This window comes from Sprattus sprattus (assembly GCF_963457725.1).
Source record: "Sprattus sprattus genome assembly, chromosome: 12".
NCBI classification, from domain to species: Eukaryota; Metazoa; Chordata; class Actinopteri; order Clupeiformes; family Clupeidae; genus Sprattus; species Sprattus sprattus.
In genome coordinates, this window is record NC_137910.1 from 9,188,488 (window position 1) to 9,214,295 (window position 25,808).

General features: G+C 45.0%; 1 protein-coding gene across 1 annotated transcript; it reads right to left on the minus strand.

The window, feature by feature from the left end:
* Positions 1-1,218: 1,218 nt before the first annotated feature.
* Positions 1,219-24,480, minus strand: mertka (c-mer proto-oncogene tyrosine kinase a). The gene is made up of 19 exons (XM_080849428.1): positions 24,218-24,480; positions 21,428-21,803; positions 20,960-21,060; positions 20,569-20,736; positions 13,735-13,821; positions 13,417-13,532; positions 12,476-12,659; positions 11,366-11,520; positions 7,410-7,545; positions 6,984-7,140; positions 6,008-6,096; positions 5,615-5,710; positions 5,420-5,500; positions 5,093-5,185; positions 4,730-4,848; positions 4,426-4,535; positions 3,534-3,693; positions 3,042-3,178; positions 1,219-1,963 (listed from the first exon to the last, which is right to left on the minus strand). The coding sequence occupies exons 1-19, from the start codon at positions 24,285-24,287 to the stop codon at positions 1,471-1,473; spliced, it is 2,928 nt and encodes a 975-aa protein (XP_080705554.1). The 5' UTR covers positions 24,288-24,480; the 3' UTR covers positions 1,219-1,470.
* Positions 24,481-25,808: the final 1,328 nt, after the last annotated feature.

The window sequence follows — 25,808 nt, forward strand, 5'->3', positions numbered from 1 at the left end:
AAGCGAGCTGGCCAGCTACAGTAATAACAAATCCCAACACTCTATGACTATGTTGTTGTCCATTATGAAACCGCCAACTGCAAGATTGGTGATCAGAACCCCGTACTTGGTGGATAGTTGGTGAAATCGACAATATAATGGAAAGTAGCTAAGTTAAGAAACGTTAGCTAGCTAGTGTTGATTGTATAGTTAACATCCTGCTGAAATGGCTAACTTACTAGCCAAATAGCAAAGCGCAGCTGGCAGGCTCCATCAAACAGAACACAAGAGATCCCTATCACCTTTTAGTTCGGAGATGAACAACGCAGAAGTAAACACAACATTGCCAAGATAGTCGTTCCTAAGAAGCTGGCATATACTACTCTTGGAAGTGTTAGCACGGTGGAATATCACACCAAGTTTGCCGCATAACGATGGCTGTTAGCTAGCTAGCTGAGATTAACTGAACAGATTTGTGTTCACGAATTAACAACAACACTTACATTGACAATGGTTATTGTCCATTGTCCTGTCTCCGGAGCTGCAGCAATGTCAGTCACACAACAACTTATAAAGATCCCTGAGAGAAACAGCATCCAAGGCTTCTGTAACAGACCTCTGCAGCCCATCACACAACGCTGCACAGAGGGAGCCATGTTGTCTGTCATAAAGCTAGCTCTCTGACTCAATGGTCACTGCCAACTCACCTGAACGTAAGTGACGTAAATGTCACCTGAGATCTGAAGACGTGGTGCGTGTTGGAGCAGAGACACTCACTAAAAACAGTCATAAAATTGAATAATTTTTCTATGTTCCTATCTAATGTTTTCTGAATCAGCAATTGTGATCCCAGACTATTTATAGGTTTCTCATTACATTAAGATGATGTTTGATTTAGAAAACTATTCAAGCCATCAAAAAAAAAACAGTACACATAGTTGTGAGGTAGCCTACACATGGATAGGCTTGCTTGATATTTGGTCAGTTTATTATATTTTTATATAATATAATTATGTCCATGTGTTTTAAGCATTTAAAACGACTTATGTAATCTTCATAAAAGTAGAGCATGGGAAAAGGAATCTTAACATGACTTATTTACCAATCATATACAAATACAATATATACACAAAGATCACATGTACATCACATATAAACACAATTTCAGTATAGATACAAAAGATACCCACGATCAGGGAAAAGCACCCTTGACATATAGCCAAAGGAATGGAACAGGAAGGCAGCTTTCATTGCAATAGTGGGTATAATTATTGCCTATGGAATTAAGCAATCATTCAAACCATTCAAAACACTGATGTCATAACAAAATACTGGCAATAGGCCTTCACAGTTGTCTATGAAAAAAAGGAATCACCAAAACTTCTTTTGTCACTTTACGCAACCAATGGACTCATAGATCGTCCTTCGTATAGTTTTCAAACTTGTCAGATATTATGGGAAGCGACCTTTGCAATCATTTCACTCATCACTTCAGAGTAAGCGCATGGTATCATCTGAGGCTTGTTCTGTCCTTCTCTCAGAAGCAGAGTCACTGAGGGCCTGCTCCCTGCCCTCCCTGGACAAGAGCGGCATGTCTACGGCAGACGGCACGCTGCTCACCAAAGGGTCTACCGTGGAGATGACGATGACATAGCGATCGTCTTCATCCCCTGCTTCCTCCTCCTCACCCCCCTCGTGAATGTCCGCGGTGACGACAGACGTGTCCATGGTCTGGCGGCTGCAGGCTGGTGACGAGCAGGAGACCGGATCAAGGTCCAGTTTGAGCTGAGCAGCACCTCCACCTGCTGTACCTCCCCATACCGCTGCGTCCTCCTCTGGGAAGCTGGTGTTGATGTAGATGAGGTTCTCCCGGCTGGAGACCTCCGGGAGCTTGTCCACCAGCTTCTCCAGCAGCTCTCTCACCTGGGTGAAGTCGGGCCGGTCCAGAGGGTCCGCCCGCCAGCAGCAGTACATGATCTCATAGCTGGAGATACACATGAGGGTAAATTACAAGATAAGTGTGTGTGTGTGTGTGTGTGTGTGTGTGTGTGTGTGTGTGTGTGTGTGTGTGTGTGTGTGTGTGTGTGTGTGTGTGTGTGTGTGTCTGTGCACGTCTGTGTGAGGTTTAACGACAAGATAAGTGTGTGTGTGCACGTCTGTGTGAGGTTTAATGACAAGATTAGTGTGTGTGTGTCTGTGCACGTCTGTGTGAGGTTTAATGACAAGATAAATGTGTGTGTGCACGTGTGTGTGAGGTTTAATGAGAAGATAAGTGTGTGTGTGCACGTCTGTGTGAGCTTTAATGACAAGATAAGTGTGTGCACGTGTGTGTGAGGTTTAATGACAAGATAAGTGTGTGTGTGTGTGCACGTGTGTGTGAGGTTTAATGACAAGATAAGTGTGTGTGTGTGTGCACGTGTGTGTGAGGTTTAATGACAAGATAAATGTGTGTGTGCACGTGTGTGTGAGGTTTAATGAGAAGATAAGTGTGTGTGTGCACGTCTGTGTGAGCTTTAATGACAAGATAAGTGTGTGCACGTGTGTGTGAGGTTTAATGACAAGATAAGTGTGTGTGTGTGTGTGCACGTGTGTGTGAGGTTTAATGACAAGATAAGTGTGTGTGTGTGTGCACGTGTGTGTGAGGTTTAATGAGAAGATAAGTGTATGCGTGAACGTGTGTGTGAGGTTTAATGAGAAGATAAGTGTGTGCAAGTCTGTTTGTATGCCTCTTTATTTACGAGATGAGAGAGAACAGTTCTCTCTGTGGCATCCCTCATTTAATTCAATTTAAATTGAGTTAATTTAAATGTAAATCATTTAAATGGATTTGTTGATCATATGGAAACCTGGATGGCATATATTAACATTCCATTTACAATTCCAACTCTTCTGAATCTGAAATATAAACGCAGAAATGTAGGATAGGTAGGGTAGCACCTCCTTATATCAGCTACCCTGCATCTTTATAATATGAATGGTTGACGGAGAGACTATTAGATAAAACAATCTTTATAATATGAATGGTTGACGAAGGGACTATTAGATAGAAGAATGATACTCACAGCTCATCTAAGCAGTCATTAGGCTGCTTCAGTCTGTGTCCATCCAGGAGGTAGTCGTAGATCTCGTGGTTTTGGACTCCAGGGTACGGTGTCATGCCGCGTGTTGCAATCTCCCACATGGTCACGGCAAAGGCCCACTATAGGGAAGCAAGAGATGCTGGTTAAAGAAAATAACAATGGAAATGGAAAATGTCCAAAATCCAGTGCATTAAAATTCATGCAGCCAGTATTTGAAAAAAAAAAAAAAAGAATATAAATCTTCCATCAGACAGAAATATGTATCTGATGAACAATGTACGCATATTTCCTGTGTCTTCGAGAACCGTGAACAGTATATTTGTTGTAAAGGGGAACTATCGGCACAAGGGACGGTACTTTCGTGCTCTGTACTTTCTGTGCTTTGTGCAGTGACATGACGTGAACCTTAATCACATGCACTAGATCCTGGTAAGCGGCAGTTCAGGGTATAGCCAAATGTCCTGTGATCCTCACCACATCGCTTTTCACCGTGAAGACTCTGTCTGCAAGACTCTCCACAGCAATCCACTTCACGGGCATCTTGGCTATCCTTCCTTGCCGGTAATAGTCACCACTATAGATCTTCTTTGACAGGCCAAAGTCTGCCACACACACCGTCATGTCATCGCGTAGCCTAGGAAACCAAAGACAGGTTTTCAGAATGTCACACTTTAGCTGGCGGAGCCCTTCCTGGCAGCTTCCTCCTTACAATAAGTGAAAAAAGAACACGCAGTCCATCACAAAAGCCTTTCAGAAACACAATAAGAACATGCACACCTTCAGTCCATCACAAAAGCCTTTCAGAAACAAACAAGAAACAAGGCTTCTTCAGACTTCAGACCGAGAGGAATATATCAGGATATATGCCTATGCATGTCCTTCACAGTGTGTTCAATGCTGTATACCTCCAGCTAGTGCCTATGCGTCTCCTTCACAGTGTGTTCAATGCTGTATACCCCCAGCTAGTGCCTATGCGTCTCCTTCACACTGTGTTCAATGCTGTATACCCCCAGCTAGTGCCTATGCGTCTCCTTCACACTGTGTTCAATGCTGTATACCCCCAGCTAGTGCCTATGCGTCTCCTTCACACTGTGTTCAATGCTGTATACCCCCAGCTAGTGCCTATGCGTCTCCTTCACACTGTGTTCAATGCTGTATACCCCCAGCTAGTGCCTATGCGTCTCCTTCACACTGTGTTCAATGCTGTATACCCCCAGCTAGTGCCTATGCGTCTCCTTCACACTGTGTTCAATGCTGTATACCCCCAGCTAGCTAACTTCACATGTGCAGCAGAAACACATCATCAGGAATCACATCATCTTCTTCACATATGTTGCTTTAGGTAAAGTTCACCCAGGGCACTTACATGCAATTTCGCGCAGCAAGATCTCTGTGCAGAAAGTTCCGGCTGCTCAGGTACTCCATCCCCAAGGCGATGTCAATCATAAACTTGACAAGGGTCTGGGTAGGCAGATACTGAAGGAAACAGAATGCATCCGCCATCATCCGTCAGCCCATAATATTGTTTGTCAGATTACACAGAGGCCTTCACAGCAAGCTCATTTGAATGCTTACTGATGGGATCTGATTGGCCATGTCATTGTAACAGTATTTGTGTGAGTGTTTACATGGGGACAAGGGCAAGGGCAGTATGAGAGTTTTGGGGTTACCAGTGGATTCTCCCCCATTCGAGAGAGAAGCAGAAAGCTGTGGAGGTCACCATACTTCATGAAGGGCAGAACGACCATGGGTTTGGGGAAATGACCAGAGCCCACCTCCAAACACACACCTGAAAAAACAACCATGACAACATTTGATATTTAACTTTGGATAATGCACTTTTTTTAATGTATCAACGTTTCCAAAAAGTGGTGCATAATTCTGTGATATGAATGGTTTCTCTTTACATATGTATCTTTTCTGATATTAAACAATGTTATTAATTTGGTTCCTCCTGCTTGTTAGTAATGTATGTATGTCTGTGTGTGTGTGTGTGTGTGTGTGTGTGTGTGTGTGGCTTATGAGACACCTACCCAATAGCCGAATGACATTAGGATGGTTGAAGTCCTTCATGCAGGCAGCTTCATTTAAGAACTCCTCGATCTCCCTCTGAGAGAAATTATCCACTATAGACACAGAACATCCAATCAGAGCCGACTATAGACACAGAACATCCAATCAGAGCCCACTATAGACACAGAACATCCAATCAGAGCCAACTCTCTGACCTCATTAGGTGAAGTGATTGTTAAATACACTTACTGAGTATTTTATCTTGTTAATATGTTGTTTAAGATGTTCTGGATCATTTGTTTCTTTGGGTGAATACAATGTATGTGCTGTGTTTCAAACAAGCTTACATTTCATGGTCTTCACTGCCACTTTCTCAGAAGTTCCATCTGGCTTCTTTAAATGGCCTTCGACCACCGACCCAAACTCTCCTGTCAGGGGGGGGGGGGCAGGGGGCGGGGGGCCGTTAAACACCACGCTTTATTTGGCATGTCAAGAATGTGACTTAACTACCCTCTGTGAAAACCCCAGCCCAGCACACTCACCCTCTCCTAAGATCTTCCCTATGGACAGCAGGCTCCTCACAATCATCACATCCTGCAGCTTGGCCTGAAGCTCTGCACTCACTCCCAGGTTGGCTACTGTGGGGGAGGGGGTCACAACAATACAGTCATTACAGCCCCTCACACACACACACACACACACACACACACACACACACACACACACACACACACACACACACACACACACACACACACACACACACACACACACACACACACACGGCACACAGAGTAGCAATGCTATCTAATGCTATTAAAGTGAAAGCATGCTCATTAAAAATATTATAGGAGGCAAAGTTCAACACAAATATTTGACAAAAATGCGAGCAGTCCTATTCCACACCACTATACGTGTAAGAGGCTTTGACATACGCGTGATCTCGATGGCTGAGCGGTTGTAAGACCTCTGGGGTCTGTACTGAACTGTGGGCTGAGGCTTCCCCCCATCGGTGAACAGCTGCCTGTAGGGGGAGCCAACGAGACACACAAACACACACACACACGCACACACACACACGCACACACGTTGAAAACATCCATTACAAAAAGGCAAAGTTACAGCAGGGAGTAGATGAGAACTAAATTCCTTAAGATAGGAACCTTTACTACCATGAGAGACCAGGAACAGTCGATTATTAGGATAGGAACCTTTACTACTATGAGAGACCAGGAAGAGTAGATTATTAGGATAGGAACCTTTTCTACTATGAGTCACCAGGAAGAGTAGATTATTAGGATAGGAACCTTTACTACTATGAGACCAGGAACAGTAGATTATTAGGATAGGAACCTTTACTACTATGAGAGACCAGGAAGAGTAGATTATTAGGATAGGAACCTTTACTACTATGAGAGGCCAGGAAGAGTAGATGATTCGGCCCCACTGGGTATAACTTTGTTTGTCACAGGTACGACTTTGTTTGTTTGAGAGCAACAAACCGTGACACACTTTTTATCAGTATCCTGGTTGGGGAGAATGAGTCACGACCTGCAGGATTGAGTTCCATGGCAGAATTTAAGAGGAGGTTGACAGGAAGGGGGTCATGTTGTGTGGTAATAATGTGAATGTGGGATAATGACAGATTCATGGGGTCTGCCAGCTACTACGTCTACACGCGACGAAGGGGGAAACCATACTGTTTTTATTGACAAAGCAACCGGATGCGCAGAGTAATTTCATCCCCCCCCCCCCCCACCAACACACAGCTCCAGCCCCCTCCCTCAGGGAAACCCAGCTGTTTCTCCTTGCTCATTTTAATAGCATGTCTGGTAGGATGGTCCAGTAGAGGAAGCTGTACAACGCTAGCACAAAGTCACTCGCACGTGTGCTCAATGCATGTGTGCTCACCCCAGCCGCGTCTCCAGGAGTCTGCTGCGCGTGCATACGGCTGCCCACAGAACCACGAGAAGCAGGCAGATGCCACACACCACCCCCAGCACCACGTAGACGGCGTCAGAGCCGCGCTTGGCCGGCCCGAAGGGAGAAAACGGTGTCAAGCCCGAGGCTGAAAAGGCCCAACAACACAAAGATGACTCATGGAGACAAGAATTTACAATAGCACTTTTATTTCTCTTTTCTTTTAAGGTCACACGAGAAAATGACAACATCATTTAGTTTAAATGCTTTCAAATGAGTGCCTAGTCCTAGTCTATGTATATACTATGGCCTAGTCGTAGTCTGGTTCCATTGGTTACGTAGCTTCATTCATACACATGCCGTCACCTAGACCAAGCAAGGTCAAAGTTCATGTGGCGGGGAGAGGGAGAGGAGCACCTGAGTGGTTGACTCGGATCCAGAAGCGAGAGCTCAGGGCGCCGCTGCCTGCCTGGGTGCGAGCGGCCACCTGGATGCTGTAGGTCGTGTTGAACGCAGATAGAACCCACGTGGCCTCCGTGGTGGTGCTAGAAATCTAGAATTCAAAAAGAAAGAGAACATTAGTTAAATGTGCAGTCATGCCACTGAAACCATGTCACTACAGATAATCAAATCATGCCACTGAAACCATGTCACTACAGATAATCAAATCATGCCACTGAAACCATGTCACTACAGATAATCAAATCATGCCACTGAAACCATGTCACTACAGATAATCAAATCATGCCACTGAAACTTTCACTACACATAATCATGTTGTTTAATCTAGAAGAGACCCAGAGAAGGTCAGGTTCAGAATATAAAAGCTCCTGCCATGTGTTCTATTTTAATATATTGTTTGACCGGAACTTTTGTATGATTTCTGATTGGAAAAGATGTGGGCATATATACTTTACCAACTCCAGTCGGAATATTTACCACGAAAAATCCCTGTTTGATGGATTTGAACCCAGGTTTCTAGTGCTGAGCCTCTGATCTCATGTCTAAAGCTCTAGTGCTGAGCCTCTGATCTCATGCCTACAGCTCTACCATGAGCCTCTGATCTCATGCCTACAGCTCTACCATGAGCCTCTGATCTCATGCCTACAGCTCTACCATGAGCCTCTGATCTCATGCCTAAAGCTCTAGTGCTGAGCCTCTGATCTCATGCCTACAGCTCTACCATGAGCCTCTGATCTCATGCCTAAAGCTCTACCATGAGCCTCTGATCTCATGCCTACAGCTCTACCATGAGCCTCTGATCTCATGCCTACAGCTCTACCATGAGCCTCTGATCTCATGCCTACAGCTCTACCATGAGCCTCTGATCTCATGCCTACAGCTCTACCATGAGCCTCTGATCTCATGCCTACAGCTCTACCATGAGCCTCTGATCTCATGCCTACAGCTAAATGAGGCAAAGATGCCCAATCTACAGCTCATGCTCACTCTTTGTCATATTGCATTTATACATGTCAATATAACGAGCCAAATGATTCCCTTCATTACATGTACGTCCTAAAAGTATCTCAAGAAATATCCAAATAATAGTTAGACAGTTAGTTAAGATAGATTTAGATAGTTAGATTTAGATAGTTAGTTAAGATAGTTAAGATTTCAGGTAGTTAACTTAAAGAGCATAGTTTCAGATAGTTAACTAAAAGAGCAGAGCAAGACTTCTTTCTGAACCTGTGTGTTCCACTTCTGTAACTCTAACACCGTAGCCTTGCAGCCCTCCACAGTCTATGCATTTACCCTTCTGATACAATTTAAAAAAAAATCAGTATTTCAGTGAAAGTTTAAAACAGGCCTGACACACGCACTGACCACTGATTCATCAGCAACGGACTGGAATGCAAACAATGCATTTGAGGGCAGCCACTTAAACTGCAATGTCATCTCAGGCATGACAGCGGGACATGAGGAGGGACATTATTTTTTGACCACAACATCGTCAAGAGTTTAACCAACAGCCTTGTTGATATGCAGGCAAAAAAAAAAGCTGAGCATCTCAGAAAAATCCGGAACAGTCTGCTCCAGGTTAACCAAGGCAGTATGGGAGAGGTCACCCGTCGGGGAAGAAAACGGAAAGGAAAGAGGAAGAAGCATGCTTTGCTCCATACTGCTACGTGAGGGCTGCTGGGAAGGGCCCTTCGGGGACAACATGTGACAGATAAAGGGTGCTATTGCGTAACGCTAACATCTGGGGTTCCTCATGCCTGCGGACACACTGTCCTTGTGCTGAGTGGCATGACACGGGAACGTGACAACGCAGAACATCTCTGGGTAACAATACAAATATGAACCAAAAACACCTGCTCTGGAAGATTAGAATGATTGTTTTCATAATCCTGGTGATCATTTCCGTTTAAGCAAGACGTTGAGATAACGTAATATAAACTTCTGCTGAACCACAAAAACAACATTCCAAAAGCTTTAAACTGTAAGCCAGCGTTAAAAGAGCCCGTGTCTGGTGAACAGAGGAGCAGCTGGTACACCATGGCCACTCACATCCACTGCCAGAGCTCATGAAGGAACCAAACAGGTGACTGCAGGCAGAGAGAGGGGGGCACAGTGGTTTCACACACTTCCAGTCACTGCTGTCTTTTGAGGGGGTGCTGTGTGTGAATCACTGTTATAGATTACTGGTAGGAATGGATAGGGGGCATACGTGTGTGTGTCTGTGTGTGTGTGTGTGTGTGTGTGTCTGTGTCTGTGTGTGTGTGTGTGTGTGTGTGTGTGTGTGTGTGTGTGTGTGTGTGTGTGTGTGTGTGTGTGTGTGTGTGTGTGTGTGTGTGTGTGTGTGTGTGCATCTGTGTGTGTGTGTGTGTGTGTGCATCTGTGTGTGTGTGTGTGAAGTCTTTTGTAGTGTCCTTTAGAATGGACGATGACTAATGAAAACAAGCTGGACAGACGATGAGAGAACAATATTTTTTTTTCTGTCGGTCAGTTTCCTGTAAGGCCGACGTCAGCAGGACTGGCAGGAAGTTGACCATTGTACGGAGCAGAGTACTCAGCCATGGGACGCTACAAAGGAAACTCACATGACAGCACTCCGGCACTGGCATTTATGACACAATACAACCCAATACAACACAACACAATACAACACAACACAACACAACCCAACCCAACACAACACAACACAATACAACACAATACAACACAAAGGGCAGGACTATGACTCTGACATCTTTTCATACTCGCAGGTTTCCTCTTATTAGTCACCAGTCATCAGCACAGATATCTAAACACTACACTGATGCACTGAATTTCATTTCCACTGTCTGTCAACTCTTGCACTTTAACTTTAACATTTGATTTATAATAGTTTATAAAGACCTCCTTTAGCTGTTATTGGTCATGTAAAGGACTTGATATCATTTTGAAAGAGATGCAAGACATGGCTGAAACCAACTTCAGCCATTTCTGGCCACTTCTTTTTGATATATAACAGCCCAAAGTATCTGAAATGATGAAACTATAGCTGAAATATATGAACATTTCAAAGGTAAATTATTTCTTCATGGCTATAGGGATTATAATTGATATTGTCTGTGCAAAACCATGAACAGATCTAAGACAGATGATCTGTGACCATGCCTTAACACACCCTTCATATGAAAGCCTTCTAGATAGCTTGAAAATGCTGTTGGAACATTTCTTGTGCATGACAGGAAAATTCCCCATTTACTGTGAAACTGTTAAGATGATCTGAAACCGTTTATACTAACAACATAAACAGCTGACAACAAATTTGAAGTAACTGAAGAACATCCAAAAAGCAAACAACACCAAGACAGTTTGTTATTCTGAAACCACCCCCCCTTAATTTCCTATCACAAAAAGAGAACATGAAACTGTTTTTTTTCCCCTTGTAGTTCAGAGGTAGAGAAGCTGACCAAACCCCTTTTAACTTGATCCTCTCCGCAAGCTTCCTCAAGGTTAAAGCCAGGTGAGCTTGATCCTCTCCGGAAGCTTCCTCAAGGTTAAAGCCAGGTGAGCTTGATCCTCTCCGGAAGCTTCCTTAAGGTTAAAGCCAGGTGAGCTCTGTTTTTTTTAATGCAATCTCTTTCTCCCTCGTTTTTGCTGGGAGTATAATAGACCTAAAATGGAGCAGCCAATTTGCTACATGTCTACGGCTACTCCCAAATGAAAGTCTGACAAACTGGGGAACTTAAGTGCAACACTTTCAAGACATGCAATCCATCTTGGTGTCCATCTTGTGTAATTTCAGAACGAAACAGACATGAGACACACACACACACACACACACACACACACACACACACACACACACACACACACACACACACACACACACACACACACACACACACACACACACACACACACTTCCATACGCCACTCACCTTGTTCATGTGTGTGCTGTTCACGCCATGCTTGATGATGACGTCGTAGCCCTTCAGGACCCCATTGATCTTGTCTGTGGGTGGCGGGAGCCAGCGGATGACCATCACCGACTCGTTGAGCATCACAGAGACGTTACGCGGAGGCTCTGAAGGCACTGCCAAGGTCAAAAACAGGATGGGATGACAAACTAACACATCCAGTTACACAGCAGAGAGTAGATTCTGCTGGAGTAAAACACACACTGATTTTCTCCACCGTAACTGCTTGTTACTTCACACACACAAACATCGATGGTATCTTGCTGGGATTAAACGTGCAGATTTAACTCAACATACAGTAATTAGCTCAAACCTCAGCTTTTAAATTTGCCAATCTATGCTAAAGCCAATTTTTTATATATAGTGTGTGTGTGTGTGTCTATATATTATATATATATATATATATATATATATATATATATATATATATATATATATATATATATATATTACACCCTCAGTTTGACAGCCCTGATAAAACACTGCCTTGCACTGTGTACAGCAAGGGAACATGCCTTGACCATACAATCAACCTCCAAAAATAACTTCCCTGCCTCTAGGAATATGGAGGAAATCCTGAACAGCCACACCCCACAAGAACAACACACAGCCGCTGGAGCACCCCTGCTGCCTTTCAGAGACAGAGGAAAGCGGACTAGGAAGGGACATGACTAATTATTTCCATACGGGAACCTCCTGGTAGTTTGTGCCATTTCCCCTCTGCAGTTTGATTTGTGAGGCTTTTTCAGATGGTTCTGATCTTCACAGAAATCAAGAGATGATGATGATGCACTCATGCATGCTGTTCACAACTGATTTCTTTTAGCTCTCCTCATCTCTGTGTGTCTGTAATACCCCATGTGGGCATGCTGTACTAACTGTAAACACAAGTTGGCATAGATAGTCATTACTTCGATAACTCGCCAGATAGCTCACTGATGCCTCACTAGATAGCTCACTACTAATTTCTGCAGTGCAGATCTCTGTTGGTAAATGCTTAAGAGGCAGATAGAATGTGGGAAAGCTGTGTAAGGAGATCCAACAGTGAAGGAAGCGCACGCGCACACACACCTCCCTCTGGAGTCCTGGTCTTGATCCAGGCGCTGGGCGGCGAGTGGCCCACCTCGTTGCTGCAGGACACGCTCATGTTGTACTGGGTCATGGCCCTCAGGCCAATCACGTCGTAATGGAAGGGGGGCACGTGGGCGCTGATCGATCGTGTGGGATTGCCCTCCTTTCTGCTGAGCTCACGCACCTGACAGGGGCAAAGGTCAAGAGGAGGAGACATCACTAGGAGACCTTCAGGGTACTTTAGGGCTTTCAGAACTGGCATAGTCCGAAGTTAGTCAATTGACTATCCAGATATCCATGTGTAATGACAACCTACCCTTAAACTCATGACATGCATAATAATAATCCTTCAATAATCACATTTGAATAATTGGTTTAACATGTGCTAAAGGGAAGTTCTATTAATAATAGTTTAGATATGCGAAGATAATTATCAGATAATCAAGCTTATCAACTTTTTACTTGATTGATAGTATTTAATGGGGTTTCAACTGATGACTCGACCAATTTGAATCTTCATTTCACAGTGGTCACACAGAAGAGAACATGTAACTCGCAATGGAGCCCTTGAGAGCAGACATGTCTGTGGCTTTACCGTAATGGAACAGTGGGAGAGAGGGGAGACATGTCTGTGGCTTTACCGTAATGGAACAGTGGGAGAGAGAGGGGCGTGTAACTCGCAATGGAGCCCTTGAGAGCAGGCATGTCTGTGTCTTTACCGTAATAGAACAGTGAGAGAGGGGAGACATGTCTGTGGCTTTACCGTGAGGGAACAGTGAGAGAGGGGAGACATGTCTGTGGCTTTACCGTAATAGAACAGTGAGAGAGGGGAGACATGTCTGTGGCTTTACCGTAATGGAACAGTGGGAGAGAGGAGAGACATGTCTGTGGCTTTACCGTAATAGAACAGTGAGAGAGGGGAGACATGTCTGTGGCTTTACCGTAATAGAACAGTGGGAGAGAGGAGAGAAGCCATCGTGCCCCGGCGTCCAGCTCAGGGTTAGCCTATTGGAGCTCTGCTCCGTCACAGCCAGGCCCGTGATGCGCTCTGGGAGACCTTGGAGGTTAGAGAGAACACATTAGGTTACTTAAGGTCATGTTCCAATATTAAACATGAATGAAAAACACATTACATTATGTTAGGTCACGTTCAAATATTAAATATGAATGAAATGTGCCTTCTAAAGCCACTGTTCAGAGGTTATAAGTAGTTCACGTTTCACCCAGTAGTAACACGTGAGTAGAGAGGTCCATTTTACCTTTGATGTTAATGTGTGCCTCTCTGGACAAGGCAAGACCTCTTGAGTTATACGCTTCACAGCTGTATTGAGTGGGCTTGTCTACACCTGCAAAATAAACCGATAAAACATCAATACCCTTGGCCTTAACCGATTAAACATCAGTACCGTTGGCCTTAACTGATAAATCATCAATACCGTTGGCCTAAACTGATAAATCATCAATACCGTTGGCCTTAACTGATTAAACATCAATACCGTTGGCCTTTACTGAGGCATTCATTCTAGTGGCAGCAAAACACAAAAACCATCACAAACAAGCCATTATCAAACAGGTCAGACTCCATTTAACATGATAGACTTAACAGACTTAACATACATATCCACTTTGAGGCCAGATGACCAACATTGTTTCTATATGCACAAAAGAGGAAGAAGAAACATGTCAGCAGAGGTTCAGTGGCTTGTCTTGTCTGCCTGTCCTGGTGACTCATCTCAAAAGGAACACAGGAAGTGGCAACACTTGGTCCGGCTGTGCACATCAGTATTAAATGCGAGGTTAACAATCTTGGGGTTGAAACTAATGGCCTACTGGTCAAGGCACTGATACACAAACCTAAGAAAACACAGTTTTACGGCTGGATGGATGGAGCAAAGATATGAAGTCAATACAGCGACTGCCGTTCACCCCGCCACACAGTAGCAGTCTTTCAGTGGCTCTCCAGTACTCCCCCCCCCGCTTCCTCCAGAAGGCCACCCCTTTACCCCTTTTCCCCGCCAACCCCCCCATGAGCCACACGTCAACACAGCCGGCTCCACCACACCAGTCCCCTGGCACATGGCAGAGCCCAATAATATCCCTTTTGTGTGGTTTCATTTTCTTTTTTCCACTCCCGCCCGTGCTCGACGCGCTCCCTCTCTCCACAAAGGGCACGCTTCTTCTGACGCCGAGACGAGTGAACCTGACAGGAAGCTATTTGTTGTTGTTGTTGTTGTTGTTGTTGTAATGGTGGTGCTTGTGCACACATCTTCATGTCAAACGAGTCCAGTTGAGCACAGCATAGAGCACAGCGAGGAGGCAGAGTCACTTCCAAATAAGGAATATACGTTTTTTTTACAAAAAAATGTTAACTGCCTGGATCTTGAAATAAGCAACTGCGGTAGTTTGACCAACTTTCTGATCATACAGGGCGCTTACTGGAAAAAGCCCGAAACACACACACACACATCCTACACAGTAAGATGAGCCTTTCCAAGATCAGTGACCCTGGCAGTCCCAGCCACAGCATGAATGCATTTTAACTACACCAAACACAGCCAGCAGGCAGAAAGCTACACACACACACACACACACACACACACACACACACACACACACACACACACACACACACACACACACACACACACACACACACACACACACACACACACACACACACACACACACACACACACACACACACACACACACACACACACACACACACACACACACACACACACACACACTGTATAAGGAGTGCCAGAGAAAAATTAAACGCTTCCAGAAAAACAAACATTCCCCAAGCAAGAACCACTGGCTTTAGAAAGTGAGCACGCTCCTAGTGTTTAACTCTCAGGGAGCTATTTCAGATGTGTGCCTTGCCGGCGAGTGCACACACACACCAGCGCAGCCACACACACACACACACACCAGCGCAGCCACACACACGCACGCACGCACGCACGCACGCACGCACGCACGCACGCACGCACGCATAAAGCGTGGAAAAAAACAACAGGCCTGATTTCCAGGCCCTACTCAGCTTCCAACCCATTAAGCCCGTATAAGACTCACCCTGAAAAGAAAAAGGGACAAAAGTGCAACAAAAAGGGCATTCACTTTCCTTCCTACTCAACTTTCACTTCATTCAAAACTTTAGCTGAGGCCATTTTCAACAAAACAAAACATACTGCCTCTCATGCTGAGTCGCTGTCCACACAGTTTCTCTGTGTATCTGAAGACCAGTTCAAAGATCTGGGCTGACATGGCGTCTACAAACTACTTGCAAAGCAACCTATCTGTAAACACCACAGTCTAACATCAACAACAACTCTATTCAAAGTTGAAGTTTATTGTCTTTAGGTGTTGTGTCATACGGTTTCCCTGAAAAAAAAACAGGATTTAATGACACGGGTCAAATGGATTCTATTTGGGTTGGACATTTGTGTGAAAGGGCAGAGGGGGGCTATCCAGTGTGAGCAGGAGGCAGACAACTGAATTACTCCCACAAGAGATGACCGAGAGAGAGAGAGTACATTCAAGTAAACAACATGAGTAAACAACATGAGCAGCTAACTCACACACACACACACACACAGACACACACAGACACACACACACACACACACACACACACACACACACACACACACACACTTCAAGGTCATAACAAACCACATACACAGAGAAGCCATAAGCCAATCTCTTGTAATATAAAACAAACGGAGTAAGATTGGGGTTGGATTTCATGTGTGCGTATGGCTAGACCCTCACCTTCATCACACAGAAGCTAACGGCCTGAGCCTCATATGATTACATAAGAGGCCCTTTCTGAATGGAGGGGTAGGCTAGCGGCCTGAGCTTCATATGATGACATAAGAGGCGTTTCTGTATGGAGGGTTAGGACAGTGTGTGTGTGTGTCTGTCTGTAGGAGTGTTAGGACAGTGTGTGTGTGTGTGTGTGTGTGTGGGTGTGGAGGGTTAGGACAGTGGGTCAAGGTTCAGCAACATCCCAGCAGAGAGGAGCTCGTAGTCAGGGTGGTTACTGGGGCCAATTCCCACTGACCATACAGTACATAACAAGAGGGTGAAAACACACAAACATACAGACACTCAGACACACAGACACACAGACACACAGACACACACAGACACACACAAAGACACACACACACAGACACACACACAGACACACACACACACAGTAAATCCCCCACTCCGAGGGTTAAAAACACAAAAAAAAAACTTTCAGAGGAAATGAATATCTCCCACATAAACAAGAAATGCTCACAGAAGCAGTTTCTGTGCTTTCTGGGATTGTTCTGTATTGTTCTTCTATTTCATCTCTCTCTCCTCTCTCGGGCAGATGTTACGGAAACAGAAACATTGGGAACGTCTGATACATTCCTAACTCCACACTGTCCACCAAGGGTGGAGTTATTATGTTATTATTACATAGATCAGGGAGTTATTGTGCAAACACATTTCCCCCTTTTATCTTTGTTAGCACAGTGTAGATATGTCAGAATTTCAAAACAGTATGGAAGAATTTCAGTGCTGTATGGACTCCTAGTAGGTGCCACATGGACTCCTGAGTAGGTGCTGTATGGTCTGCAGTTAGCAGTTAGCGTCTAACCAAAAGGGCAGAAGTACTGTATGTTTCACAGATAAGTGCAGGTAAGGTGCAGTGTTATTGACAGTGTATCCGTCTGAAAACATGATTATGGTGTGAGAACCATGGATGGGAACGCAGTCGAGGGAAAGAGGGAGTAAAGGAGAGGGAGAAGAGGAGAGGGGGAAGAGGGAGGAAAGGAGAGGGGGAAGAGGGGAAGAGGGAGTAGAGGAGAGGGGGAAGAGGAAGGACAGAAGAGGGGGAAGAGGGAGTAGAGGAGAGGGGGGAGAGGGAGGACAGGATGGGGGAAGAGGGAGGAGAGAAGAGGGGGAAGAGGGAGTAGAGGAGAGGGGGGAGAGGGAGGACAGGATGGGGGAAGAGGGAGGAGAGAAGAGGGGGAAGAGGGAGTAGAGGAGAGGGGGAAGAGGGAGTAGAGGAGAGGGGAAGAGGGAGTAGAGGAGAGGGGGAAGAGGGAGGACAGGAGACAGGGAAGAGGGAGAACAGGAGTGGGGGAAGAGGGAGGACAGGAGAGGGCTCAGCACACAGCCTTGTGCCATGCCAGTGTTCAGGGTGAACGTGGAGGAGGAGGGGGGTTTAACAGACTTTAACAGATTGGGGTCAGTTAGTCAGAAAGTCCAAAGTACAATTGCAGAGGGGTGTCCTAATACCAAACTGGCTAAGCAACTTGGAGTAGAACACAGCGTTGAATGCTGAGCTGAAGTCAGTGAACAGCATTCTGCTGGAGGAGTTGGGACTGTCCAGGTGGGCCAAGGCAGAACAGACTGCCGTGGAGATGGCGTCCTCTGTTGAGTTGTTGGTGCAGTAGGCAAACTGATAGGTAAACTGAGGTAGCGGGCAGACAAGTATAATAGTGTATAATATTAAATTATAGTAGAACCAGTCTATCAAAGCACTTTGCAATGATAGAGTGCAACTGGGGCAGACATCTTTCAGGGTCACAGCTGTGGAGCGCTGTGACAGTGGCATGATGGTGGCGGTCCTGAAGCTTGTGGGGACAACTGCCTGGGCCAGGGACAGATTAAAAATGTCCATGACAATCCTGGTACATAGAACCGGGTGGTTTGAAGTCTTTGATGGTCTGGGGGTCCTTGGAGTTGAAGAGCTCTTCGATCCTCTGTTTGGATGTGCGCTTAGTCTGGGGGATTCCCCTTCTCAGGTCGGTCCTGGCTGAACTGTAACACGACGGTCACACGTACGCGTTGTCGTCATCATTTGCCGAATTCAATTGTGGCTCCGTTCAGTTCGGCAAAGGATGACGTCACCCCATTCAAAGTGAAAGGGGATCCGTTAACCCTGACGCATCAACGCATTCCAACGCGTACGTGTGACGCGTACGTGTGAGCGGTGTGTAAGCCTCCCTGTCTCCAGACCAGAAGGCTGCGTGTCTGGCTTTCAGCAGGGGGCAAACCTCTCTGTTCATCCAGGGTTTCTGATTGGCTGAGGAAGCTTCCATTTGTTCTTGTCTGTCCACACACTTGTTGATGTGATCCAGGACAGCGTTGATATATACACTCTCACGAGTCAATGTAATATAAATATGAGTCTGCAGTGGTATTGGCCAAAAAAACAGTCTCCCAGTGTGCTGGAATTTGTGTGGGTACACAGTGGGTAAGGCAGCCATCTAAGCTAGCTGATCCTCAGTCCGAGAGAGAGAGAGAGAGAGAGAGAGAGAGAGAGACTCCGGAGAGAGAGAGAGAGAGAGAGACAGAGAGAGACAGAGAGAGACAGAGAGACAGAGAGAGAGAGACAGAGAGATAGAGACAGAGAGACAGAGAGAGAGAGAGAGAGAGAGAGACAGAGAGAGAGAGAGAGACAGAGAGAGAGAGAAAGAGAAAGAGAGAGAGAGAGAGAGAGAGCACCCAGGCTGGCCCTACTGTGAAACTGAGTACTACCCCCCTGTCGCTGCCTCTCCCCATGAAGTGGTGGGCCGGCCCATGAATGAGGCCTTTGTCCACACAATAGCGCGTCCACCCCTGACACCAACCACTCCACATGCACTGCCAAAGCAAAGCCGTGACCTTTCACTGCAGCCTGCCACAGTGTTCAACCCCTAGGACTAGGGTTCCTCAACCTGCCACAGTGCTCAACCCCCTAGGACTAGGGTTCCTCAACCTGCCACAGTGCTCAACCCCCTAGGACTAGGGTTCCTCAACCTGCCACAGTGCTCAACCCCCTAGGACTAGGGTTCCTGCAGCCTGCCACAGTGCTCAACCCCTAGGACTAGGGTTCCTGCAGCCTGCCACAGTGCTCAACCCCTAGGACTAGGGTTCCTCAACCTGCCACAGTGCTCAACCCCTAGGACTAGGGTTCCTCAACCTGCCACAGTGCTCAACCTCTAGGACTAGGGTTCCTCAACCTGCCACAGTGCTCAACCTCTAGGACTAGGGTTCCTGCAACAGGGCTGAACCCCTAAGACTAAGGTCTGCTGCAAGCAAGGGCTGAATTCTTCGAATGCACCAGGTGACACAGACTTTTTACTACCGACAGGAATTTGTCCAAAATGCATCAAACATGTTACATTGTATGACAGAAAAATAATTCCTTTTATACATTCAAGCATACAAACCAAAAGAAGAGCAAAGTTATGGTCATAATATTGCTAACGGATGCAATAAGAATAGGAATGTCACTTTGTCACTTTCTCTGACTTTCTACAGAAACAACATTCGCACTGAGCAGTACTCACTGTACTTCGGAGTCAGAAAAGAGAAAATGTCAGGCATGAAAACCAGCCTTCTGAACACCCTACCCCCACAACAGAGGGCTGCTGATGAAGCTGTACTCTCACTCTCCCTCTCCCATCGTCTTGCTAACATTTACCTGAGAGACAGAACCACTCTGCTATTCAGATCACACTGGGGTAATGAGGACTGGGTTGCCCGAATCGGATTCAGATCCATCAGAGACAAAGAGTTGTCTGTCTGGTTCTATCTTTTGTTGGATTTTAAGCTTTCAATCAACGGTCATCGACCTCGTATTCCATTATTCAACATATCTTTCCTCAATCTCCTGGACACATAAAGATGCAAGCAAACAATCCCTCCTCTGTTTCGGCCAACACCAACAACCAATGTAAATCAGCCAAACCTGTCCAACTAAAGCAAACGATACCCAAATCCCACACTTCTGCCCATCCTGTTGACCTCAGCAAGACCACCGCAACTAGGGATGCAGGACGCTCACACACTGGTACCTGATATGGCACTCAATAAGGGAACCATTAAACGGTAAACACACCAGGGGAATTTCAGCCATTTGTGCTTTCAGTTGCATCTTTTTTTTTTTTTTTTTTTTTAAGCTTGAACCTTTGCCAAAGTGGAAATGAAATTACAGAATGAAACCCTGTGTTGACATGGGAGCAGCAACAGATTAAGACATTTGGTACAGTAGGGGACTTCAGAGCGGCAAACTGAATTACGAAGGAAATGAGGAGTGAGGCAGATGTTGGCAGCCTTACCCGTGATGCGGATGGTACTGGGAGAGAGTTCGGAGATGTTCCGGACTCCATGGTGGTACCACACGATAGTGACAGGGTAGGGAGGACCCACAGCTTCACAGGTCAGGTCGAAAGGGGTATTCCTCATCACGTTCACATCGCTGGGCTGTTTCGTGAATGTTGGCAAGCCTGATGGAATCAAAAATGAGCTTAGTGAGACCGGCAGAGACACACATAATAACAAAGCATTTCTGTCCAAAAATGGTTTATTTGATCGTTCTGAATTTAAAACTAAATTAACGAAAAAGAGATTTTCCTCCTACAACACAGTAGATTCACTCTTGAGACAGGAAGCCAGTGTTGAGATTGGAGATAAGCAAAAGGATAAAGAAAATGAATAGAATGAGCTCACCTTCGACCCCTACTTTAATGGAGTCTGACTCAATCAAGGTGTTACTGACACTCAGCCGGCAGCGGTACTCCCCCGCATCAGCGCGCTGCACGTGTGAGATGCTGAAGACAAAAACACGGAGAAATACTCAACAAAAACCACACCATGGTAAAGTGGGACCACAGTCACTGACCTGGACAACTAAGAGTCCAACGAGTCATGGCGTCATTAGGTCTACCACTCAACTATAGATAAAGTATTTATTAATGTTATGTCATCCACTTTGGCAAGCCTCCTTCATATGAGTGAAAACACCAGGGTTCACATATGTTCAGAAATAATCACATATAAAGTCTTCCAGGAACATCTGCTGACCTTATTGTCTTGACCAAGCAAAGGTTCTAGACATTTCTGGGACTTTCAATCTGCATTGGACCTGTGGGGAAAGCAGTGGTGGACTGCTGGGGTGAACTGCTTTGAAGTTCTTACCTCAGTGTAGAAAGCAGGCTAACCCTGCCCCCGCTGAAGAGGTCCGTTTGGATGCTGCCATGCATCTCCAGACCATCCTTCATCCACAGGATGGCCAGGTCTTGCTTGACGGAGTCGCTGACGTCGATGGAGCAGTTCAACTTCACGTCCATGCCCTCGGAGAGGTTGATGGAGCCCAGCGTGGGTTTGAAACGCAGCTTCCTGATCTCCTCTGGGCTCAGGCGGACGTGAGCAGCTCGGGCCGGGACGATGAGGGGCTCCTGGGCGATGAGGGGCTCCGGGCCTGTGCTGGGCCCGGGCCTCGGGGAGCGTGGCTGTCGGTCCAGGTGTGCGGGGCGCCCAGGGTGTGAGGAGAACAGGCTGGCGTCATAGAGGGCTGTTTGGGAAGAAGTGGGCATGAGTTCCTCTCATAACCTCAAAAGCATGAGCCGTTTCATAAACTGATGCATCAGTAGCCACGGTGGGGTTGAGCCTGCCACCCCCAGGCCCAAGGCTGCGAGTTTGAGTCCGCCGCGGTGCGGTGCTCAGATTATACTCACATATTTTGAGAATTCATTACAACACAAATTCTAAATTTCAACTTGCATATAGACTGCACAGAGAATGAAACCGGGAACCCCACAGTCATGCACTAGTGACCCAGCATAAACTACCTCTAGGTTACTGAATGGATAAACTTGTTCTGATGACCCTTCTACATAAGCTAAAGCACTGCAAAAAAACAACAACAACAACAAAACAGTACCTTTCTTACAGATGCAAAGCCTAAAAGAAATTCTCTATTGTAGATATGTTTATTTACAAAAGACTTCCACTTTCGACCACAGGTGGCAGAGTGTGAGTCACGGACTGACATTCCTCTGGGAGTTCTTGAAAGGCTTCCTAAAGCTTACCCAACTGGGACTGGGAGGAAATTCCTGCAATTCTTATGCCGGAATTCTGTTATCAAAGGATGCATGCCGATACGCCTGGAAATATTGCCGTCCCTTGCCAGCCTTAACAGAGCTTTAAGCCAAGAGGGTTACAATCAGTGCATAACTGGCCAATTGAGCTAGAGATTGAGAGAACACTTCTTTCACTGATTTATGTTCAGTGACACTGCCTTACCCCAGCCAAGAAGTGTTGGGACTCCATAGAAGTTGTATAAAATTACATATTTGGATTGAACGAAATTCAGCAAAACAAAAACTTGCCCTTCTGAAATAAGATGCCGCGGTCCACAGTTACCTCATAAATTTCTCTTTTCCTGTACATAAGCATTGTGTGAAGACATCGTAATACCAGGTTCTATCTATTTCTCGTCTCATTCAGGCCCTCATCAGAACAGTCCTGAGACCCAACAGGTCAGAGAGGTTTCTCTGATTCAGGACTATCTCTCTCTCTATTGATGCAGTATCAGACGAGTCCTGAGACATAATAGGTCAGGAAGGTTTCTCTGATTCAGGACTTTCTCTCTCTCTATTGATGCAGTATCAGACGAGTCCTGAGACATAATAGGTCAGGAAGGTTTCTCTGATTCAGGACTATCTCTCTCTCTATTGATGCAGTATCAGACGAGTCCTGAGACCTAATAGGTCAGGAAGCTTTCTTTGACTCAGTACTATCTCTCTCTCTATTGTTGCAGTATCAGTGATAACTATGGCAGATAATGAACGGGGAAGGGTTGCCTTCAAGGGGAGTGGGATCTGGACATCGCCTCAAGAGCACCCTAGCAACCTACCACTCAATCACACCAATCAATAAGATACCAATCAATAAGTGAGAAACTTTTTCATCCTTCATGTACTCTCTCCTTACCAGCAGTTATAAGAGGCCCCACTGGTGTAGGATAGTCACTCGGCACGGCTACACATCTCATTTTTATGAACATTTTAGCAACTACCTTATTCCCATCCTATCCTATCTAGTCTTTGAATGAGCTCACCACCCCAAACTATTAACTTGGACTAACAGGCCTCCAGTACAACAATCCAAACATCATTAAAATGTAGACACAGCCACATATTGTGAAAATGATTGAGATGCGAGAGAAATATGTTATGTTCAGTTCTTAACGTTTTAGAGAAGGCTGGGAGAGAAAGGGCCAACACATGGCTTACTATGCAGGGAGCCGCTACTTCCCAGGGTTCGGTTGACATCCACCTGCTGACGGGCAGCATGGCAAAACGGCTACCAAAACGTTCACTCTTCAAAAGCCAGGCGGAATGGTGAGCCGAGGGCTGTCTCTCAATACATTTTCAGTCACATTATTTTGCTTTGAGTTCCTTAGAACAATTTGCCTGAAGGACACAATTTAAGTCACTTAAGGCTAATTAAACAGTGTTTTATTTCTTCCACAATTTAGCTTAAAGTTGACTTGCAGGGCATCGTTGAAAGTTAATTCACCTCGCTCACTAGTCCCATGAAAGTTCCAGGTTCCAGGTTTTATGATTAGCATAATTGATAACAGCTGGTTTTCCGTCTTACCCATAACAACAATAATATTGTGTTGTAGTTTGCCTTCGCTGCACCGTTTGTAGGCTAAATCATTTCCCTTAGAAACGACGGGAAAGAAACAACATAATATAACAGAAAACATCAGCACTTTTAAGAGCTGAGCATGTGGCAGTCTAAACACCGCCAAAGCACGGCACGGCAGAAGCAGCTGATACACGATAAGACCGTAGTGGATTTATTGATAGAGAAGCAAGCGGTTGAGGAGACAGGCTTCCTTTCGGTGGCATCGGGTACTAGTCCCAATAGTCATGCTTTTCAAGACAACAACAAATGCATCTAAATGCAACAACTTACCAGAGGCAAGCGGTGCATGAACCCCGAGGGAAAGTAAACATACAATCCAAGTAGCCACTTTTAAATCCATTTTTCTTCAAGGCAAAACAGGACAAAATAACAGGCTGTAACGTTGGAACTTTTCTCTTCCTTAGAGATTGCCAACTAAGCTGGCTCCGACTAGTAACACGTTCTTTTAAGTTACATCGTTATCGATGTAATTAAAAAAGTTAAAGGTGTTTTTCCTAACAGTGAGCCGTAGCTCGACACGTCCTGCGGCTGGACCGAAATGCGGCTGCGTGTTTAACTCGTTCTGCTCCTGGGATGTTAATGTAAACTTCTCATGTGACGTCACTTCAAATCAGAGAAGGGGCCTGACAGCAAAGCGGTGGAGCTAAACTCTTTAACACTTGAAAAGGTTTAAATTGCCGAAGCAACACGTTTTAATAAGAAAGTCTAGTGCGTAGGCTAACCTATAAATGCACAAACTAAAACTTTTAATGAAATACTTAACGAGCATTGACAGATAAATTAGGCCTGTCTTTACCGATTAAAATGTTTGTTGAATAAACTTGAACCTCTGCATAAGCCATACTTTATATTTGCACATACACGGATGCGGTCTTTATTTATGGTACATGCGAATAAAAGATAAATCAATCAAATGTATCTTCTGATTTCTTTAAATAGTTTATTATCATAACAGTATGCCATACGAACAGAGATACGATGATGCGTTCAGAATTAGAAAAAAAGATTTGGTAAACAAGGCAATAAATAAATATCTACTAAAGAAATGATGCCACAGAATTAAAAACAGCTTGAATGGACTTTGTCCCAAAGATTGTCCAGTGCGCGGCGCTGTTTGACTTAAAATAAAAAGAAACTGTTTTTTTTTTTTTTTTCGAATGACAGCCACTCTTGTTTGGAACATCAAGTATTATCTTTTGACCTATAAAAAAAAAAACTGAGATTTCAATGCCATTGAATCATTCAGGGTTTGGAATCCAAATGCATCTCAGAAGACTACACTGTCAGCATAATTCTACTAAAAGCTGTTTAACTCGTCAGCTAAAGAAGAGTGTGAGCCACAGAGTAACAGAACAATACTGACTTTGTTAGTAAAGAGCGACTAGATTTGTTTACAATGTATTCATAAGACAAAAAGTCAAAGAAGCTTTTTACCTTTTAACACATAAGGTTTAACTTACGGCATTCAAAGAACGAGGCCCGCACAATTCATAATGGAGTGAAACTATCCAACACCTAAACAACTACATATTTGTTTTTGGTTCATTTCAATGGATGCATTTTGAAATTGAAATAAGAACTATGCCATATCTTGATGTGCTCTTTGACTCTGGGATGATATGTGCCATCGAAGTAAAAAGTAAACATGTTCATGACGGGCAATCTTGGCATGTGTGGTAAGGCTGTAGCCAAGCCAGTCTAGTTTTCAATTTAATGCAGGTCCCCTTTTTTTTAACCAAGAACCATAGTGCCAATCCTACAGTTTTGTCTGACAGTGTTCATCCCTTTTTCGAGTAACTCACAACACATTATTTACATACGTAAGTCTAATACTGATCAGGGACACAGACGTCATGAGAGG